At 44.3% G+C, this 21836-nt stretch overlaps 1 protein-coding gene across 3 annotated transcripts in view; it reads right to left on the bottom strand.

Moving 5' to 3' along the window:
* MAP2K5 (mitogen-activated protein kinase kinase 5) overlaps positions 1–21836 on the bottom strand; it is a 134443-nt gene that overhangs the window by 20202 nt on the left and 92405 nt on the right. For all 3 annotated transcript variants that reach the window (XM_035132287.2, XM_060282474.1, XM_035132289.2), the window contains 4 exons: positions 17618–17644; positions 17261–17293; positions 3899–3960; positions 560–605 (listed from right to left, as the gene is read on the bottom strand). In XM_035132287.2, coding sequence (XP_034988178.2) covers positions 560–605; positions 3899–3960; positions 17261–17293; positions 17618–17644 — 168 coding nt within the window. The remainder of the gene's footprint in view (positions 1–559; positions 606–3898; positions 3961–17260; positions 17294–17617; positions 17645–21836) is intronic.

Genomic DNA, 21836 nt, shown 5'->3' with positions numbered 1-21836 from the left:
TTAAAAGCAAAATAAATGACTTTAAAAAGGGAAAGTAGAAAAAAGGACAAAGGGCAACCTGGGGAAATGAAGACATTCCTCTCGGCAATTTGGTGAGGAAGAACGTCACATCTAATCATGAAAAAATTCCAAAGAAACCCTAAGATCAGCTTCGCAACAGGATTATAGAACACTGCCAATGTATACTACGTTGTAAGGGTGGATACAAAGTTATAGAAACTGCTGTAGAATTCAGTTTTTAAAAGTTTTTTTAAAAAAGAAATAATTCAGTAAATTAAGGAAGAAATCCAAGTAATCCTAATACAGATAGCATCTTGCTTTGATCAAGAGACCTTTCAAACAAAATGTGGCCCATAACCACCGTTATGATTCTGAAACCAAGAAATAAGCTTATGTGCATTACGCCAACGTCTGGTGGCTGTCAGAGCTGGAAGCAAAATTTAGATTTAATGTTAGTTAACTTATGGAGGAAAAGCACCCCCAACAAACTTCTGCATGTCATAAATCAGCAAAACTTTTCTTGTTTGTGTTTTAATGAGAAGGCTGAAGATTTACTTACCATTAACTCTTCAGGGGCTGGGCGTTCCTTTGGCTGCTTTCTCATGCTGTGCAACAGCAATGACAACAACAACAGGAAAAAAAAACAGAACCCAGATTTGGTGTGAAAAAGCACTAGTCATTTACAGTACATTATCTTTAAATGCTGATTTTTTTTAAAGTCTCTTATTACAGATGACCAACAGTTAATGAAGAAAACCAACCCCACCCCCACCCTACAGAAGGCTTTATGAATGCAATTGAAATGTCGCTGTTTTTCTTTAACTTGACTGCTTCTGCCACCATTAATTAAGGTGGGCACTGTAATAAGCAAAAATCTGTAGCACCACCAGGCACTCCACAACAGAGCCCACACTGCAGCCTGTGCTATTTGCAAGGCTGATTTCAGTGGAGGGAGGGCTCACAACACTCTGACAACCCCTGGACCAGCCACCCTTTCTCCCAGTTTGCTTGTTCTCAGGGCACTTCACACACATTACATTTTTAGGTGTTCACTTAGATCCCCTGAGGCATACACATGTGAAATGTGCAGTGCGAGACAAATAGGTGTTATGCAAGTTTACTCACTAGGGGCCTGTGACTTCATACAGACATACAGAATTTTATTTGTATGTCGCCTTTCCATGGTTCAAACCATGCTCAAGGCAGTTTATAACATGGAAAAAAATACATAAATACAATGTAACAGAAGCGGTCATAAACAATAAAGCGTTAAAAAATACTCAACCAAACCAAACAATTTCCATATAAACCACAAGATATAAAATAAAGATACAAAAACCCCAAACACCGCAGCTCAGCAGCCTCAGATTTTGTCTCTGTTATCGCCCCATCCCAATCAAGGAAGCAATGGCAACCAACCTATGTCTCCTCCCATGTTAGGGTACTTACCACAATAAGCATTTACATACCGGTGGGGTATATATAATAAAATTGTTGTTGTTATTATTATTAAGCTTTTAAAAACAATTTGCACATATTAATACTTCAGGAACTCTTACAACAGCCCTGTGTGGCCAATATTATTATCCATGTTGGAGGTGGGAGATGGATAGAATAGCACCCTAATGTGAGCTGGTGAACCTGTGGTTGCAGTGAGATTTGAACTGAGAGGTTGGAGCCCGTCTGGCTTACAGCTCACACTCTTAACCCTTAAGGCCACACCAGTTTGTGCAAGACAACCACTCTTCTGAGAGGTTAAAAAAAGAAGCTATAATTCGGTGATATAGCAAATGCTTCCCGTGCAGAAGATCTCAGGTTCAATCCCTGGTAGCATCTCCGCTACAGCTGGGACAGATCCTTGGAGAGCTGCTGCCAGGGTTGAAAATATTGAGCTAGGCTGGAGCAATTGTTCTGACTCGATAGAAAGCAGCTTGCTATGTGCCTAAAACAAGTAGCACAGCATAGCATGTGACCTGGGCAGTCCCATCCGCCACAACTTGAGAGCTTTCACAGAACACACTGCCCCTTGGAAGATCTACAGTTGCCCTGTGCAGTTTTAATGGCAACAGGCACTGCTGCTGTGTAATCTCTGTCTGTTTCATAAAGACCCATGTAGCACAAGCCCCAAAGAACTTAAAAGGAAAACAAGTCAGCAGCAGGAGCACTTGGTGGATCGCTCCCCTTGTAACTAATAGCCATGCACAGCCCAACGGAGGGTTGCATTCTTGCAAGCCATTCAAAGCCGCCTTGGCAACACTCTTAATCTGACATTCCAAAGTAGCTGGATCTCGTGGGAGAACAAGGCTATTATCTGCCATCATTTATGCTTCAGCCTGACATCTGTGGACATTTCTATAGAGGTTAGCCCTCCTCCTGCCTCAATTAAAAATATATGAAAACGATATGTTTTCAGATTAATCTCTGGGAAGAGACAGAAAGGTACAGCCCCCTGCACCTTAGTTAGCAAGAGCAGGATAGATCACCCACAATTATGGCTGCAGCGTAAAAACCTAATCTACCCGAAACTGGATCAGTCTTATAATAAACATAAGCCTTGTATTTATTATTTCAATTAACTGTAAAGTCACACTGTTAATTCTTCTGTCAGAACATCATCCTTTGGGACACCCTAGAGAAGGTTCTCTCGCATTAGTGTAAGTTTGCATAATCTGAATGTATCCAAATGCCTCTTTGTGTAAGGACCCGATTCCTGGACACTTCTTTGGTAGTAAATTTGTGGCTGGCAATCAAACTTTTATTTCCAAAAAAGGGGATTTAGAACAAAGGAACCTATGGGTGTTTTCTGGCAATCAGTTTTGATGGTGAGTATCCATATATTTTTACACATGGATTCCTATCATAGTAGCTAATGGATGGCCTAATTCTTTGCAGTGTTGAGCATCCTCCAGCTTCTGCAAGGAAACATGTCTGAATCCAACAGTTCTCATAAAAGAGATCAGCTATTCAGTTTGCCTAGAAGCTGAGGGGTTGCGTGCTTGCTTTGCACTGTTGAATTATATCCATTGACAGTTTTTGTCCAGAAAGTTCATCTTGACAGGATAAAAAAGGCAATTGTTCTCCATTAAACCCAAATCATTTAGACCAAGCTCAATCTCTCTCTCTCATCCTTTATCGCCTGCTTATTAAGCTTTCTCTATAAATGAGACATTAAAACATGCCTTCATTGTAATAGGTTGTACTTAGATCTTTAACCTTTTGGTGCTCAGGAGATTCCTTTTTAAAACTAGATTCCTATATATATATATATATATATATATATATATATATATATATATATATATATAATCTCCCTAGTTAATTTTAGTGGCCTTCCACTGAATGAGGCAGTTTGTCTAGAAGAAGCAAAACATGCCCTACGGTGTGGTTTAAAATACGGCCCTTACTGAGAAGAGGACCCTCCCAAAGAAGAACTCCATAAAACGACTTCTAAATGAAAAGCCCATGAATTAATCAAGTGCATTGTTTACCCCATTTAAAAAGGTTTCCTGCTTTCCTAAGGAATATGAGAATGCCTGAATAATGGAGTTATAAATATGATTATCTGTCATCCTTATTTTTCCGAGTGATTTAAAACACAAACACACACACGCACACACCAATTCCTTGAGAATACACCCAAGATCCCCAACCGTTTATTAAAACAGGGGCGGGGGGTAAAAACTCTCCCTCTGAAGTGCTTTTATGACCCTTTGTGTAAATAACGTTTACATAATTTAAACAGTTTGCTCAGCTTTGCTGGCCCAGCTGCCCAAGGCCTGCCAAGTCCCTGGCGTCTCTGGAAGGATGCAGGGAAAGCCATAAGGTCCTGTGGTACTGTGGAGTTAATGGCATGTATCATTTACATTGAGGGCACGGCACATTTGCAAACGAAGCTTACCATTGAGTGATGAAGTGTACAAACGGCTCTGAGAACTCCCCAACCGGAAGGACAGGCGATTCCTGCAATTGAGTTTGGATTGGGCAGGTGGGGGCAATGGGGGGAGGCGGGAGAGAAAGGAGGGAGAAAACAACAACAACAACATCAGAAAGTGAAAGTGCAATTTGTTAATTGTATAGTTGATCTCAGATGGAAAGCAAGCAGGGGACGATGTTGATTTCAAATACCAGACTGTGTACGTGTGGGGGGAGAGAGGGTGAAGCCGTGAGAATGCGTCAGAAATCCTGCATTTAGAAGTAATGAGTGTTATACAATGGGTAAGACTACTATGTAGAAATAAGACCAAGGGGAGGTAAAAAGGGACAATGATAGCCACGGGGCAGAAAAGAAGGTAGGGAAAGTGTAAATGAGAAATTAATGATTATTTAAGTAACACCCAAACGGTCTTGTAATTAACAAAGAGCTGGGAAATTATTCTTGTGTTGACCTTTGCTTCCTGCATCATAGTTGCTATTTATTTACACTTAGCAATCTCAAATCTTGTTAAGAGTTAAGCAGGAGAGGCCAGGGGGGTATATGGAGAACTAAAAAAAATAAAAAAATAAAAACTAAATAGTAAGTTGAGCCAATGAACAACAAATCTATCAAAACACAAAGCTACCAAATGCATTTTGAAAAACTCAAGAAACATCTGTATTATTTTTCAAAGAGGAGTATTTCATCAGCAAAATAGGGATTTACAAATTGAGGAGAGTTTCTGCCATCTCCCCCCCCCCCCCTCAAGAATGACAGAGAGACTTGCCAGTGTTTATAGTGTAACAGCTCAGGATGTAATGAAATTGCACTGCGGAGTACTTTAACAGTCATCTCATTAGACCTACAGTTGGAACAAGAGAACCACATAAAACAGGAGTCAGCTGCAAATGACTCCGTTCTCATCTATTCTCATTTGCTATTAAAAATACCTTTCGGCAGCTTTTGCCACCGTTTTCCCCGCCCCCCCAACCTCCCCCCACCCCGTCCCTGAGTGCTTTGCAAAGTATGATGCATGCACCTATTTAAATTAACAAAGGAATGACTTATTTTAATCTTGCCGTGCTTTGGAGTGCTTTGGCCATTTGCAAGAGTCATATATCATCACATACAACCTTCCAGTGCTGCAGGCAAGAAACTCAGAGCGTGCCGCATTTGGTGGGAGCCAAACAATTTCTCTCGCACACAACTGTGTCAAATGCATGTGTGGGGTTCATTATGGAGGGTTGCGAGGGAAATAGCTTTGATGTGGTGCGGGAAGGAGGGGTGGGGGGAATTAAAAAAAAAGAAGAAGAAACAGAAGAAGAGGAGAGGAGATGATGATGATGATAAAAGCCAGCTTCACAATACATGCGCGCATATCATTATCAATGGCGGCAGGGAGAAGCGACCACCGAGCTGCTGACGTGATTAGTAAATATACATATAATTGCGGCGGCCAATTATCAGAAAAATGAGAGTGGTAATTACAAGACAGAAAATTAACTAGAACTCTTATTAAGGCTTTGTTTCCGATTCAAACAATCGGAAATTGCAGCAAAATACAATTAAATCAAAAGTAACTGAAGAGTAAAAGGCGACAGCGTTCCGAGAGGCTGCCTTTGACACCCACTTTTGAGGATTCTGCCATGTGGGGAAGGCAACTTTGAACCTGGCAGCTGAATGAGTCGCAGAAGGTACAGCTGCCACTTGTATCTCGTAGCACTTGCTAACACCACCAACCGAAAGAGGCTTCGCACAAGAAGCACATGCAGGTGTCACTTATTCAGCAAGGATGACAAGCCGTCATGGCACAGGTCAAGCGTGCAAAGCCCTTTATGTGCTTTCTTTCAGGAATCTTGCTAACAGCCCTGTCAGGTAGAACGATGTCACCTTTCTCACATTGCAGGTGTGTGTGTGGGCTGTCAGGACTAGAGACCGAGCCCAGGGGGTGAGTAGGAGTGGTCTTGGCTGAGGATCTGCCTGCGCACCACCGCCCGCTTCTGGCCGAAGGAGGGAACTGCAAGTCTTTTTGCACCCACAACGCAGAGGTGTTCCTTGTAAAAGGTGAACGCACCAGGTCAGGATAACTTTCTGGTCTGGGCTAAGCAACAAGGGGGAGACCTGCATTTGATGACTGCAGACCACTTTGCCAAACCCACGAACCCTGAGAAGGAGAGAGAGCACTGGCTTGGTTTAACTCAGTGAGAGCTTGAGGCCGAAGCAAGGTATGAACTGCAGACTTTGGCAGAAGTGTGAGTTACGAAAGTGGTGGCTAATAAGAAGGGAGGAGTCCACCACACAAATTAGCTTTACTTCTGTGAATTTGTCTATCAATGGCTAGTAAGCTTGATGGCTATCTTCTACCTCCACTGTCAGAGGCAGTATATTTCTGGAAACCGAAGGAGTGGAGAGTGCTGTTTTGCTCAGGTCCTGCTTGCGGACTACCCACTGGGGCATCTGGTTGGCCACTGTGAGAACAGGATGCTGGACTAAATGGGCCTCCTTTGGGTTGCTGTGGACCTCTCCTTACCTTATGTTAAGGTCCTCCAAAAGCCCCATATATACCAGCTCTCCATGATATACCAGTTTGCTTCCTTTCTTATTTTATCCAGCCTCAACTTTGAGAGGCTGATCCTGGGGGCAGCCCAGGTTACGACAGTAAAATAGAGAGAAAGGGAGTAGAAGGAAAAAAAGAGAGAAGGAAAACCAACCCAAGCGCTTTGTATATCTTCAGTTTTGAGTACAGAGAAGGCCATGTGTGTGTGGTGGGGGGGGGGGGGAGAGGGATGTTTTGAGTGATGCCTTTGCCTTGTGAATAATGAACAGTTCAGGAAGGTCAACCCATTACAACGGAAGCTGTTTAATTATTAATTATGCCCAATCTATGAGCAAAAGGACAAGTTCAGAATGTTTAATATGTGGTAAACCCCAAACAGGCCCTCACTTGGCATTTTGCTATTAGCACTCGTCAGCAAGGAGCTCAAGCATAACAAGTAAAGCACAGCAGCAGAAAATCTGAGCAAGGTGTTGGGGTGGGGTGGGGAGGGAGGGAGGGAGGCAGCTGAACTTTAAACTCACTCCGTAGTATTTAATTTGTGGAAGTGACAGCCCTCCAGGTGCAGAGCTGAACTCTTTGACCAAAGGTGGTGGAATCTGCGTCCCCCCCCCTACTTGACCAGAGTGGCATAATTTTTAGGGGCACTTCAAAATCCTTTGCAATACTGCAGCACTGAGTAGGATCCAAGTTATTCCCCAGAATCCTCTGATTCTTTCACTTAATGCCTTTGATCACACAAACACATAGCTGATTAGTAACTTTTCTATATCCAAGGCCTGTGGGGTTGTTTCTGTTTTTGGCAATTCTTCCTCTATTTCTCAACTTCCCAGGCTGAGTGTCAACACATAGGCAGCCAGAATGGCAGAACCTCAACCCCATGCGTAAAAGGGAGGTATCAGCATGTCTGGAGGAATCCTGGGTGTTTCACGGAATCACAGAATTGTAGAGTTGGAAGTGACCATGAGGGTCAGCTAGTCCAACTTCCTGCAAAGCAGGAATCTTTTGCCCAACATGGCAGTATATATTTTAAAACCCAGAACAGGGTTAAATAAATCCAAAACTGCAGCAACAAAATTGAGAAGTGTACATGAGGTTGTTTGCCAGCATTCAGTTCTGGGTGCAGCCCCTCTGCTTGAGGAGGGATGCCTGAGAGCCCTTAGAGGTGTGGATTGGGCCAGCTGAGCTTTCAAAAGGTGCCCAGAGAAGGTAAGCCTCCCAGACTGAGAGGGACCATTGTGCCTGTGATCCAAGAGTTATTCCCCAGCATCCTTTGATCTTTTTCCTTAACACCTTTGATCACACACAAACACACAGCTGCTCAGCAAGTTCTCTAACAGCCTGCATGTTGCCCCCAGTATATAATAACATACAACTCATTAAAATTTCTTAGGAAGGTGCAGGATTAAAATGATCAAGCACTATTAAAAAAACAAATAAAGAATGCAATTACACATCACCTGTGAACTACAGCAGGGATCAGCACCTGAGCTCCCCCACCCCCCGGGCCAAATCTAACCCCCAAAGACCTTTCCGAGAGGCAAGAAGTCAAATGGGCCTTAGACTTCTTGCCTCTAGGAAAGGTCTTTGGGGGTTAGATTTGGCCCGGGGGGGGGGCCTCAGGTGCTGATCCCTGCTGTAGTCAAATGGGCCTTAGAAAGCACTGCTAATAACAAGGCCAGTGGAAGTGATGATATTCCAGCTGAACTATTTAAAATTTTAAAAGATGATGCTGTTAAGGTGCTACACCCAATATGCCAGCAAGTTTGGAAAACTCAGCAATGGCCAGAGGATTGGAGAAGATCAGTCTACATCCCAATTCCAAAGAAGGACAGTGCCAAAGAATGCTCCAACTACCGCACAATTGTGCTCATTTCACACGCTAGCAAGGTTATGCTTAAAATTCTACAAGGCAGGCTTAGGCAGTATGTGGACCGAGAACTCCCAGAAGTGCAAGCTGGATTTCGAAAGGGCAGAGGAACCAGAGACCAAATAGCAAACATGCGCTGGATTATGGAGAAAGCTAGAGAGTTCCAGAAAAACTTCTACTTCTGCTTCATTGACTATGCAAAAGCCTTTGACTGTGTCGACCACAGCAAACTATGGCAAGTTCTTAAAGAAATGGGAGTGCCTGATCACCTCATCTGTCTCCTGAGAAATCTCTATGTGGGACAAGAAGCTACAGTTAGAACTGGATATGGAACAACTGAGTGGTTCAAAATTGGGAAAGGAGTACGACAAGGTTGTATATTGTCTCCCTGCTTATTTAACTTATATGCAGAATTCATCATGCGAAAGGCTGGACTAGATGAATCCCAAGCCGGAATTAAGATTGCCGGAAGAAATATCAACAACCTCAGATATGCAGATGACACAACCTTGATGGCAGAAAGTGAGGAGGAATTAAAGAACCTTTTAATGAGGGTGAAAGAGGAGAGCGCAAAATATGGTCTGAAGCTCAACATCAAAAAAACCAAGATCATGGCCACTGGTCCCATCACCTCCTGGCAAATAGAAGGGGAAGAAATGGAGGCAGTGAGAGATTTTACCTTCTTGGGCTCCTTGATCACTGCAGATGGTGACAGCAGTCACGAAATTAAAAGACGCCTGCTTCTTGGGAGAAAAGCAATGACAAACCTAGACAGCATCTTAAAATGCAGAGACATCACCTTGCCGACAAAGGTCCGTATAGTTAAAGCTATGGTTTTCCCAGTAGTGATGTATGGAAGTGAGAGCTGGACCATAAAGAAGGCTGATCGCCGAAGAATTGATGCTTTTGAATTATGGTGCTGGAGGAGACTCTTGAGAGTCCCATGGACTGCGAGAAGATCAAACCTATCCATTCTTAAGGAAATCAGCCCTGAGTGCTCCCTGGAAGGACAGATCGTGAAGCTGAGGCTCCAATACTTTGGCCACCTCATGAGAAGAGAAGAATCCTTGGAAAAGACCCTGATGTTGGGAAAGATTGAGGGCACTAGGAGAAGGGGACGTCAGAGGACAAGGTGGTTGGACAGTGTTCTCGAAGCTACGAACATGAGTTTGACCAAACTGCGGGAGGCAGTGCAAGACAGGAGTGCCTGGCGTGCTATGGTCCATGGGGTCACGAAGAGTCGGACACGACTAAACGACTAAACAACAACAACAGAGGCAAGAAAAGGGTGCAGAAGGAGACATGCTGAGGAAATGGGCACCATTCTCCTCAAAGCAGCCCTCCAGTAAAACTAGCTGCTAAGACAGAACTTACGAGGCTTTCCCCCAATTTCTATCTATGGCTGAATGTTAAGAATTGTAGGATGGGGATCTCTGAAAGATTTGAGTCACCTCCAGACAACCTGTTTACTGAGCATTCATCCTGATTTGCTGGCACAAAGTCTGCAGATGGTGTCAGCTATTTCATGAGCATCCATTCATTTGTTTGCAAGGAGGTTATAAGACATTGCATCAAGGGGTTGTTACCCCACACTTTCCACTGCACTTTCACTTTCCTTACTGCAAAAGCTCCAATTTTGGGGAGGGCAGGTTTGTTGCACAAGAGCACCCAAATCAACTTTAATTGCACATCCTGAACTTGCCAGTAAGCACCTGAATCTTAGGTCAGTGCCCTTGGTTTCCAGAAGAGTGAGCGGTGCTGTCCACAAAGTACTGCCACAGCTACACATGATATGAGGGTGCAGCCTCACAAGTCTTTGTGGACTGAGTTTTCCTGTGATTGTGGCTTGAAAAGTGGCTGCTCTGGTAGGTTTCAAAGTTTCCCACCTTCAAGGAGCTCTTTCAGAATCAACTTGTCTACTATGGGACCTTGCATCCTTCAACATGTTACAGATTGTCTATTTCTATGCTTTTAGTTTGAGTTCCCCTAGTGAAAGAATCATAGAATTGTGAAGTTGGAAGGAACCCCGAAGGTTATTTAGTCCAACCCCCTGAAACACAGGAATCACAACTAAAGAACCCCTGATAGATGGCCATCCAACCTCTGCTTAAAAAAGCTCCACCACCTTCCAAGGTGGTATGTTCAACTGTCAAACAGCTCTTACGGTCAGAATGTTCTTCCTAATGGGATAGAAACATTGAAAAATAAACATTTTGTTCATGGGAAGCACTGAACAGGCCTGCTGGGGCACACCTGTTGCCCTGTGATGGGTTGTGCATGTGCCCTGGGAGCACACCTAACATGCCTCTGTGCCAACTGTACACAGAAGGGAGAAGATCAGCAAGATTGTGTCCCATTAGTGAACTTCTCATGGAAGAACCACCAAAAAGTTTCCAAGGGAACTTGAGGCTCTCTGGAACGCAGCTTGGAAATCACTTGTCTAGGCTAATCTATTGGCTGTAGCTGCCCTCTTTTCTACAACCAAAGAATTTGGTTTTTGTCATTGTGCCATTCTTGCTGCAGCAAAGATGGAAATGTTTTAGCGTGTCTTCCCTCTCTTGCAGTTTTAAACAGCAAAAGGCACAGAGATACGTGCAAAGCATTCAGTGGCTGTGCCCACCAAAGGGACCTTCCCTCAAAGAACTGAGCCCATTTATTGTTCGCTTCTACCCCTCCGTAAATGCCCCATGCAGCCTTATTGCTTTTTCAGAAAACACTGCTGCAAATAATCAAGCATGACCATTGACACCCGCAAGATTGAGTTTTTAGGAACCATTAAATGAGTTCGGCCTCTTGGGAAGGTTTGTTTCTCAGGTTGGCCTAAAGGTAATTATTCAGCTATTCCTACCTGTAGTTTTACCTTGTTCTCATCTAGCCTTTGAATCATGCACATGGGTAAGGTCACAATTTCTGGCTCCAGTAAAGAGAACAGCAGAAAACATTTGGGCCGGAGCGGAAGCAATGATGGATAGATACATTCTGACACTTGACTCTCCTCTGTACACACACATTTAACATCCGAGAGATGGAAGCATACATGGAACTCTGCATGGCACTCTCTCCCTTGCTTTGTTTCTTAAAAAGTTAATGCAGTTGTTGAAAACACACCATAGAAATGTTGAAGTGGTGATTTTAAACGTAATAGTCAGGAACAAGCCAGGGGGCTTATTGCTATTCCTAATTTAGTTGATCCAGAGCATTAGACAGTGATCTTGAGACCTGTTTTGTTGCTGTTCCTCTGCTAGATCCCATTTTCGTCAGCTTATCCATTTTTATAGTTTGCGAAACAACCTGAAATGCCTGCCAGAAGGAGTAGCAGCAAAGCATCAAGGCTACACAAAACAGCCCTCCGACATCAAGTCCAAGTCTACCAAGATGCATATCTTGCCTCCTCAAGAGCCAGATCCTGGAACAGCAGAGAACAGCGCAGATGAGCATGGCTGCTGGTTCTGATCAAGCAGACTTTGCCAACCTAGTGACCTCCAAAAGTTTTTGACTACAACTCCTCTCTGCCACAGACAGCACAGGGGAAGGCTGACCTAGCTAAACTGGTCTGATGATGGGTTCTTAAAACACTCCAGAAGGTGGACCCTACGAATGGATGTGCCCCTATGCAAATACCCCATTCCCAACCCTCAGACCACCCTCTTACCAGTCCTTGGCAGCCTCCAAATGCCTATAACTTTTGTGCAGTAAAGAACGTAACAGTCTAAGTTGGGAAAAGTATCTTGCTATCCATGGGTTCAGGAAGAAACTTGCCATGCAGAAACAGCTGCAGACTGAAAGGGAGGGGAGTGACTCTGCTCCCCCCACCCCGCACCTACCCTGTGAATTTTAGGACTTTGCCAGCCTTTATTTGCTCTCATGAAGTTGCCACAGAGGGGAGCATTTGGCCCGAAATCATCAGTCTTAGAACACTAAACACTTCTAATAGCGAACACTCACGTTATCACGAATGCACTGAAAACAACAGCAGCTGCACCATACCAGAAAGCAGACAGACCTTCTCTCATGAGGTCCTTATTTAGAAAGAGACACACACATTAGCACAATAAGTGGGGACTATTATTCTCCCCCAACAGGGCTAGATCTTAAAAAGAGCCGAGGGAGGGGAGCAGGGAGAGAGAAACAAGGAGGGAAAACAAAATCAGGCTGCTATTAAGCCAACGTAGGAGGGGAAACCGTAGGGCACCCGCCAGGACCCTAAGGAGGAATGGAAATCAGCTCCATCGGAAGGCAGGGAGCCTAGAAACCAGCATGGCTTTCATTGCACCATTCTGCACAGAATGCAGCTCAGAATCAGGTGGCACTGCTTCCTTGGAACTTATTTCTTTCTTTCTTTCTTTCAACAAAAAACAACTACACTAAGCTTACAGTCCTCATGGTAAGGGGGGGGGGAGAAGGGAAACTGAAAACAGAAGCAGGACATTTGGCAAGATTTATCTTTGAGGGTCGCATCTAATGTTAGCCTTACTCTGAAAAGACCCTTTGAAATTAATGGACCTAAGTTAGTCATGTCCATCAATTTCAATGGGCATGATCTGAGTATGACTAACATTGGATGTAACCCTTGAGTCAGGAAGAGCACATAAAATACAACTTAAGAATGGCCCACATGAGTGTCGACTTGTCTCTAAATATGTGCACTGGGAGCCTGATCACACTCAGACATCATCTACACCAGGCATCCCCAAACTTCGGCCCTCCAGATGTTTTGGACTACAATTCCCATCTTCCCCGACCACAGGTCCTGTTAGCTAGGGATCATGGGAGTTGTAGGCCGAAACATCTGGAGGGCCGCAGTTTGGGGATGCCTGATCTACACAGTGCATGGCGGTTTAAGACACTATATTAGCATAGCTGCCAAGTTATCCCTTTTTTTAAGGGAAATTCCCTTATGCTGAATAGGCTTCCTCGCGAGAAAAGGGAAAACTTGGCAGCTATGTATATTAGGGATAGGGAACCTGTGGCCCTCCAGATGTTTTTAGACTACAACTCCCATCATCCGTGACCATTGACCTGCTGGCTGGAGCTGCTAGGAGTTGGAAATCAACAAAACCAGGGAAGGTCACCCTCCCACACAGCATGTGGTTTGCTCTGAAATACAATTTGCCGTATTTACCCCTCTCAATCTGTAGTTTGGACATACAGTAACGGGCTTTCACACACTCCCAAGGGTGTGATTTCTGTGCACACAAAATCACATATGGAGAAGTTGTTGCAGTTCCATTCCACTTACGCAACACGGCATCTGTTCACACGTGTGATCACAATTCAAAGACTGCCACACCAAGTTAGAGCATGGATGTGTGAATGGGCCAACACAGGCATAAGACCTCAGGTAGAGCTTACGTATACCTCAGTCACAATGAAGTCAGTTCACAACTGCAAACATACAGTGACCAAGTGTCCAGAAATCAACAGATGTGCATATCATACATATGTAAACATAAGCATATATATGCATGCGTTTGCCCTGATTTGCAAAATGGGATTTGCTACTTCCCAAGGCACTCAGAAACCATCTCCATCCACATGCAGCCCAATTCTTTTCCTCCCAAGTTTCTGGTTCTGTCACATCAATTCCAGGCTCAGCGTGTTTCATCAGAAGTTGCTCTGGTAAGTGCAGTTCCCTGATATAGCAGGGAAAGAGTCTGGAAATTAACTTCTGGAACTAAGCAGTCAGGCTGCCACTCCAGACAAAAGTGTGCTAGAACTGCCCTGCTTTCTACATGTAGGACTGAATATCAATTGCTGTGGGTTAATTTCACTTCCTAAAGTGATTAAGAGGTGAACAAAATACCACCACCACCAGAGTGTAAAGAGTAATACTATAGTTGGCTCTGAAAAGGGAAATCTGACAACTATGATCATCCCATCAGAAGTCAGGTCTCCCAAAGAAAATGGTGGTTAACAGAGCAAGCACCTAAGTGTTTAGAATGTGGATACATACAGTACTGTATATTAAAAATCAAAGCACATGCACAATCAAATCCAGGTTGATAAAAGAGGCACAGAGGCAAAAATGAATGCAGTTTTCCAGCTTCTTCTTTTCTGAGAAACATAGTAATGTGACAAAAAAGAGTGGGGTGGTGGGTGGACACAGATTAAATGTGGTGCATGTAAATGGCAGAGGCAGTTGAAGAAAAATGCACATCTGGTATCTGATGAAGTGTGCATGCACACGAAAGCTCATACCAAAATAAAAACTTAGTTGGTCTTTAAGGTGCTACTGAAGGATTTTTTTTTATTAAAAATGCACATTGTGCCCTTCCACAGCTGAATGGCCAGGTATGCAGAAATTTGGGTAACTGGAAATCGAGATAAACAGGAATACTGTTTCCTCAGGCCTGCACTAGTAGTCGGGATGGGGTGGGGGTGGGGATACATGATGCCCTGACCCAGAGTCCCACATGTGCTTCAAGGTAAATATATATCCTCCTGCATGTAGAGCAAGGGTGTCAAACTCAAATTCATCGGGGGCCGCATCAGCAGTTTGGTCACCCTCAAAGGGCCGGTTGTATCTGTAGGACAATGTGTCCACTCTTTATTATCATAAATTATTGTCACTGCATTCAATTATTACTGTTTTTTTGTAATAATGTAAGTTATAACTAGCTCTGAAAGCAGAAACATAGTCAGAATAATGGCAAGTAGATATTCAAATGTACAATTATTGTACAATTTATTGAAAAATGATTTTTGGTAACTGCACTGGGTGGTGGAGGCTCACTAGGGTTTCATGCAGGAGCGTTGCAGAGCTACTGGTACCTGGAGATGCTGGGGTCCTTCTGCATGCAGGACAGATGTTCTGCCAGTGAGCCACCACCCTTCACCAAAGGGACTGGCTGAGGTTGACTCGCTGGAGCTGCTCTCCTGGTTCCAGGGTTTAAGGGCCAGAAGTATAAAGCAGCATCCTATGTTTCTGAGGAGAGGGAGAGGGAGAGGAGGGGAGGAAGGAAGGAAGGAAGAAAAGAGGGAGTGGGAGGGAGAGAGGAAGGAAGGAAAGAGGGGAGAGAAAGAAGAGTAGGAAAGAAGGAAGGGAATAAAGAAGGAAAGAAAAAGAAAGAGGGAGAAAAGACGGAAAGGGAGAAAGAAGGAAGGAAGTAGAGAGGGAAAGAAAGAATAAGAATGAGGGAGAGGAAGAAAGATGGGAAGGAAGGAAGGAAGGAAGGAGGGAGCAGGAGGGAGAGAGGAAGGAAAGAGGGGAGAGAAGGAAAGAAAAAGAAAGAGGGAGAGAAGACGGAAAGAGAGAAAGAAGGAAGGAAGTAGAGAGGGAAAGAAAGAATAAGAATGAGGGAGAGGAAGAAAGATGGGAGGGAAGGAAGGAAGGAAGGAAGAAAAGAGGGAGCAGGAGGGCGAGAGGAAGGAAAGAGGGGAGAGAAAGAAGAGTAGGAAAGAAGGAAGGGAATAAAGAAGGAAAGAAAAAGAAAGACGGAGAGAAGACAGAGATAAAGAAGGAAGGAAGGAGAGGGAAAGAAAGAATAAGAACGAGAGAGAGGAAGAAAGAAAGGGAAGGGGGGGGGTCGCCGCCTTGATTCAGCGCCAGAAAAGAGCGCAAAGGGACCCAGGGGCAAAAAACATTTCCTGTGCAGCGTGAGGCAGTGGGTGTCCGTTTTAGCAGACGTGCGTAAAGCCTCAGAGTTGCACGTTCATGAGGCTGAGCCGCTGCTGAGCTCATGTTCATGAGGCTGAGCCGCTGCAGGAGGAGGAGGAGGTGAGGCAAGAGGAGGAGGAGGCGGCTTGTCGGGTCGGTGCCTGGCAGCACCGTACGGAGAGTGCCGAGCCTCTGGGACGCAGCAGTGCTCTGTAGCACTTTGAATCCTCCTCCTCCTCCACGCGGCGCTGCTGGGTGCTTTGTCTGTGCTTCAGCAGCAGCAGCAGCAGCCGTCTCCAGGCGCCGAGCCGTGGCAGGAGGAGGAGGATTCAAAGTGCTACAGAGCAAAGTGCTACAGAGCTGCGTCGCAGAGGCTTGGGACTCTCCGTGCGGCACTGCTGGGCGCTGACCCGGCAAGCTGCCTCTTCCTTCTCCTGCTGTGGCTCGGGGCGCTCCACGCAGCGCTGCTCCAGCCGCCTTTCTACCCCCCCAGGCCCCAGCTGTTTGTCGGCGCGGCGCTTCAGCAGCAAGGTCCCGCTGCTGGGTCCCGCTGGCTGGGGCGCTCGGCGGGCCACATGACGAGGTCTGGCGGGCCGGATTTGGCCCCCGGGCCTTGAGTTTGACACCCGTGATGTAGAGGATTCTCCACTAAATTCAGTAGCTGGATCCCACCCGTGCCATGCCAAGGACAACTCATGCATTTCACCCGCTGAAATACTCTGAGCAGGCCTTGTGGGTGGGGAGCTTCACGTAAGCATTAGAGTTTCTGCACCTCTTGAGAAATCACTGGATCAGGACTAAATGGGTTCAGGTAGAGGTGTGAACAACAGGGCTCCTGCCGTTTTTGGTTTTTCTCCCTTTGGCAAAACTGAACAGAGAGGTGACATTCAAAACTGCTCTTGTTTACAGTTCAACCCTGAACCCTTTTAGCAGGTCCTCTTTTGCGCACCCAGAGCTGCACGAAAGCCTGCCTCATTTAAAAGGCAAAACGACAACTTCCATTTCTTTGCATTACCACATCTGGCAAGGTGGAGAGGTGATCAATTAATATGGGGGGCCTTTGGGGGTCTCTGTTATCCAAAAGAGAGAGAGGAAGAGACTTTCCTGGAAACCGCCTCCTTTTGCCAAGGATTCAATAGGAAGAGTCAGGAAACAGCACAAAGCAGGACAAGGCCAGCCAGCGCTCAGCAGCTCAGAGCTGCACAAGGCAACTTGTCTCGCAGTTGAGGACGTTGGGCCATTGTGCTTCATTAGGAAACAAAATATAAGCTTTCCAGTCCATTAGGAATGACTTTAGGAGTGAAAGCACATAAGACGGCGACTCACCTCATCAACAATGCACTGGAGTAACTGGAGGGGCTGTGATAGAAAGGAGAAGTGGGGGGAGAGAGAGGAGAAGTATTAGGCTATATGCAATATCTTTACAGTGGAGTGGAAAGAAAAAATCATTAATGCAATAAAATATAGCAAGATTAATCAACAGCAGCAAACTCTTATAAAAACATCGCGGCTCAGGATGTCCTATTATTTCTAATGGTACCTAATCTAATACAGGCAGTTAAAGGTTTGCATTTTCCACAAAATGCAATTTGCTAAGTTTAAAACAAGGCATTCAAGCATGCAAAGGAAGCAGCCATCAGGAAAAAGAAAAGTGAATTTTTTCCCCGAACTCATAAAGCTTACCATTAAAGATCCCTGGTTTTTCTGAATCTGAAAAGGAAAAAAAAAGGGGAGGCAATATGTAATTAGCATGTCATAATCAAAATGACTCACTTGGACACATTATGATCACTGAGAGAAAATTATTGTATCGCTGGTGGCAATTTGTGGGCATGTGTTAACACAATTTACATAATGAAAATACACAAATGTTAATAGCTCGCTTCTCATTTATAGGCGAAAGTCAGCAGAATGTTAATTTCACACAACACTTTTTAGTACCCTCCAGGTTGTATTAGAATAGGGAGAAAAACCATAATCCATTTCAAAAGGCTGTTTACGATTCAGATATAAATAATGTTTTATATTGCTAGATTGTGAGCACTGCGCTTAATGTTGCAATCATTGCTAATGTTATGAAGCTCACTCTTTTTAAATTAAAAACCGATTTATTTAAAATTGAAATTAAATCATAGTCAGAAATTAGAATTTTGGATTACTGCCAATGTCTGCTCACAATCTTGCCCCCCTCTTTTTTTTTTTGAAGGAAACTTTAATTATGTGTCTGAACTATATGCCTGTTCTTAGAGAACAACAGTTTATGCTCTACTTTTTAGAATTTCTTCTGTGCCCCAAAACTCCCACAGCTACTTTCCGAACACCAGCTTTTGGGTTATGACTATCGTTTAAGATCACCAGCTGGCCTGTCCCTCCCAAGACTGCAAACCACAGACTTAATCTGAGCCTCTCGGGAACGGCAGCAAAAGGGCTACCAAACATTGTCAGAAGTAGCTCAAGGGCCACTGTTTAAGGCTCTTATGTTTAAGCCAAGGATGCCAACTGTATAGGTGGGGATGCTGCTGGTTACATCTCTGAAAGCTGGGTGACAAAACTGACCCCCTGACAATTCTACCATTATTAACTATGATTTTCCATCAACTGTGTGGCTCTTTGCACATATCAACACAGGTCCCTTCCATTCTGCAAGATGCTTCTTTGCCTAAAACATCTTGGGTTCACTCACAGTTAACTTGGCCTGCCCTTTCCATTCAATATTCTCAGCTGAGTAGTGCCAGAGATGATGAATGGCTGTACTTCTCCTCTCATTGGCTTCGAGAGCTCTCTTTCCTCCCTGGCTAGCCAGAGGCATTATCCTATAAATAAGGGATGGGGTGCCTGGGCCCTCCAGATGTTGCTGGACTCCAACTCCCATCAGCCTCAGCGAGCATGGCCAAAGGTCAGGGACAATGGGAGCAACATCCAGTCCACATTCCCCATTCCGACTTGAAAAAAATTGTTCACAAAAGTAGTAAAAGGTCACAGACATATGCAACGCCCACAACAGTGTATTTATTTGCTTCTGATTGTGCCATTATCAGGGTTCTCTTGTATCTTTCATCCTTATGGTTATTTCCAGCAAAGGAAAGTGGAAACGTTCATAATTCTCTGTCTGGTGATAGGGAAAATCCCTTAGATAATATACAAGGAAACAATGTGCAACCTTGCACCAACCATACTGGTGGAACTTCATTTTATTTACCAGGATTTCTAACAAATAAGCCCAGCATTATTACGTCTGAACACTTAAACCATAAAAATAAAACACATACAGGTAATTTGGGACATCACCTATAAATATGGCCTGTTAAAAAGGTATCACCTGTGCATTAAACACATCAAAATAGATCTCCTCCAGTCATCTATAAGATTAAAATATCAATTCTTTATACCTCCCTACACCTCCAGATACCACATAAAGCCAATTATAAACTCTCTTTTGGGGTACTTCCATGCCCCTAGGGTGCTGTTAGCATAAAGTACATTCTACAGCGGCAGCAAAAGATTTCATTTAATAGAAGAGGTTAATGGTAAAGAAACAACAATATTTATTACATTTTTATCCTGGCTTTCCTCCAAGGCATTTAAGGCACTGTATATAGTTCCCAACTCTCCATTTTACCTCCACAACAGCCCTGTGAGGAAGGTTAGGCAGAGAGGCGACTGGCCCAAGGTTACCCAGTTAGCTTTATGGCTGAATGGGGATTTGAAGCTGGGTCTTCCCAGTCTTAATCTAATCACTACCCATCATGGCAGGATAGGGCAGGAAGTTACCAGTGTTTTTGACATATACCTCCTTGCAGGGGAATGTGTAGCACTAAGTGCATGGGAGAACTTCCTGGGGTTCTGCACTTTATGAGCCATAATCCTGAGGAAGGTGGGCACTTTGCGCTTGCCAGAAGTCACAGGGGAGAGTATACTGCTTCACTTCTCTTGAGCAGCAACACCTTCCGTGAGCTTGCAATCTGGTGCAGTTAACATCCCCATCTGTTTAAAACTGTGCCTTCAAAGAACCACGCATATCTCTCTAAACAGAGCAAAGTGTGTGCATGTTGTTCTGATCAGAGACAACATATGCATGGCATAGCCCACATCGAGGGATGGGCAGGTGGGGGCAGAGTAAGCAACACAAACTGCAAGGGGAGCATGCTGTATCTATATTTATTTTCAGCAACATACCATTTAGAGCTATTATGATCCTGCATAACACAATATGCTGTTTACATTACAGGGGGCAAAATATCTGGCCGACAACCTGAATTGAATATTTACCAGTAAAATGACAGCTAATTGAGTTTATGAAGGAGGGTTTTCCTTCTTGCTGTAATGGGGCAGCCTTAATAGAAGTAGGGAACGAGATGGGATAAGGAGGAAGTAAAGGGGGAGGGGGAGTAAGTGAAGGGAAACCACAGCTGTTCAGTCCTGTCGAACTATGCACTTGTCTGAAGCCAGGCTGAGCTCAACTTGAGTCTACTGGCTTGATGAGCAGAAAAGGGTGACAAGATTCTACTGTATTCTCAGGAAGCAAAGGAGGCGGACGTGGGCATAAGACGCTAGGATTTATAAAGGACAGTTGACTAAAACCTTTGGGAAAAGACTCTATTAGAACATGTTCCAGAGAAGCAGCCAGGTTAGTTTCTTGCAGCAGAAACAACAAAAGGTATTGCAGCATCTTAAAAATGAAGAAATTTATTATGGCACAAACTTTTGTGGACAGAAGTCCATTTTGCCAGGTGTGCTTACTGAACCTTTATCTACGCCCTAATTATCACAGACTGTATTTTTATCTCATTGCCATTAATCTCCCACCTTGGAATTTTCTGCCAGCTAAATTTCACTCCATGCACCTGACAAAATGGGCTTCAGACTGCAAAAGCTTTTGCCACAAGACATTTGTTAGTCTTTAAGGTGCCACAATACTCTTTGTTGTCATTGTTCAGCAAATGAAGAGAGGTTCTAGGTTCCAACTCCACATATCAGGGAGGATGAGATATAGAATAAGCACCAGAACCCTTGAAATACTGGATTCCATCCAAATGGCCTAAGCTACTCATGGCCGGGGAACTGGAGTATGTTAGGGGTTGGCCAGCCAAGCTGCACCAAGTAACAATGGCAAGACTTGTTGCCCACAGTGGGAGGGGAGGATCCATTTCCATGTTCATACTACATGGCATCACTATGACATTACTACAGTGGTACCTCGGTTTATGAACACAATTGGTTCCGGAAGTCTGTTCATAAACTGAAGCGTTCATAAACTGAAGCGAACTTTCCCATTGAAAGTAATGGAAAGTGGATTAATCTGTTCCAGACGGGTCCGCGGAGTACTCAACCTGAAGTGTACTTAACCCAAAGCATGGGTGTAATTGGTTCCAGAAGTCTGTTCATAAACTGAAGCGTTCATAAACTGAAGCGAACTTTCCCATTGAAAGTAATGGAAAGTGAATTAATCTGTTCCAGATGGGTCCGCGGCGTTCGTAAACCAAAAATTCATAAACCGAGGTGTTCATAAACCGAGGTTCCACTGTACTACTAAAGCATAAGAAAAATCCCCCACTGTGCTCATCATTTGTAAATCTTCCTTATGTGTACATGTTGCATACATGGGAGTCCTAGAGATATGGTTCTCACTTTAGGGTGCAACAGATCTCAAAGTCAGTCCTGGATGAGCCCTGCCAGTGGAGGTGTCCATGTTTAAACCTCAGCAGTGGAATTAGTTGCTCAGCACAGTTGTGAAACTCCCAGCTGTGGAGGTTTTCAGAAGGTTGAACAGATCCCTTCTGCTGCAGAATATCCTCTCTTGGGCCATGAGATCTGATGATCCACAGTTCCCTCCTAGGGACTGACTCCATTAAGAGGAATGATGAAAACAGCCTTCATGAGGCTAAGTGTCCAAGTAGAGTTT

Source organism: Zootoca vivipara, chromosome 14 (assembly GCF_963506605.1).
Source record: "Zootoca vivipara chromosome 14, rZooViv1.1, whole genome shotgun sequence".
NCBI lineage: Eukaryota > Metazoa > Chordata > Lepidosauria > Squamata > Lacertidae > Zootoca > Zootoca vivipara.
The sequence above is the reverse complement of the archived record's forward strand: the minus strand, read 5'-3'. Positions and strand labels throughout refer to the sequence as shown.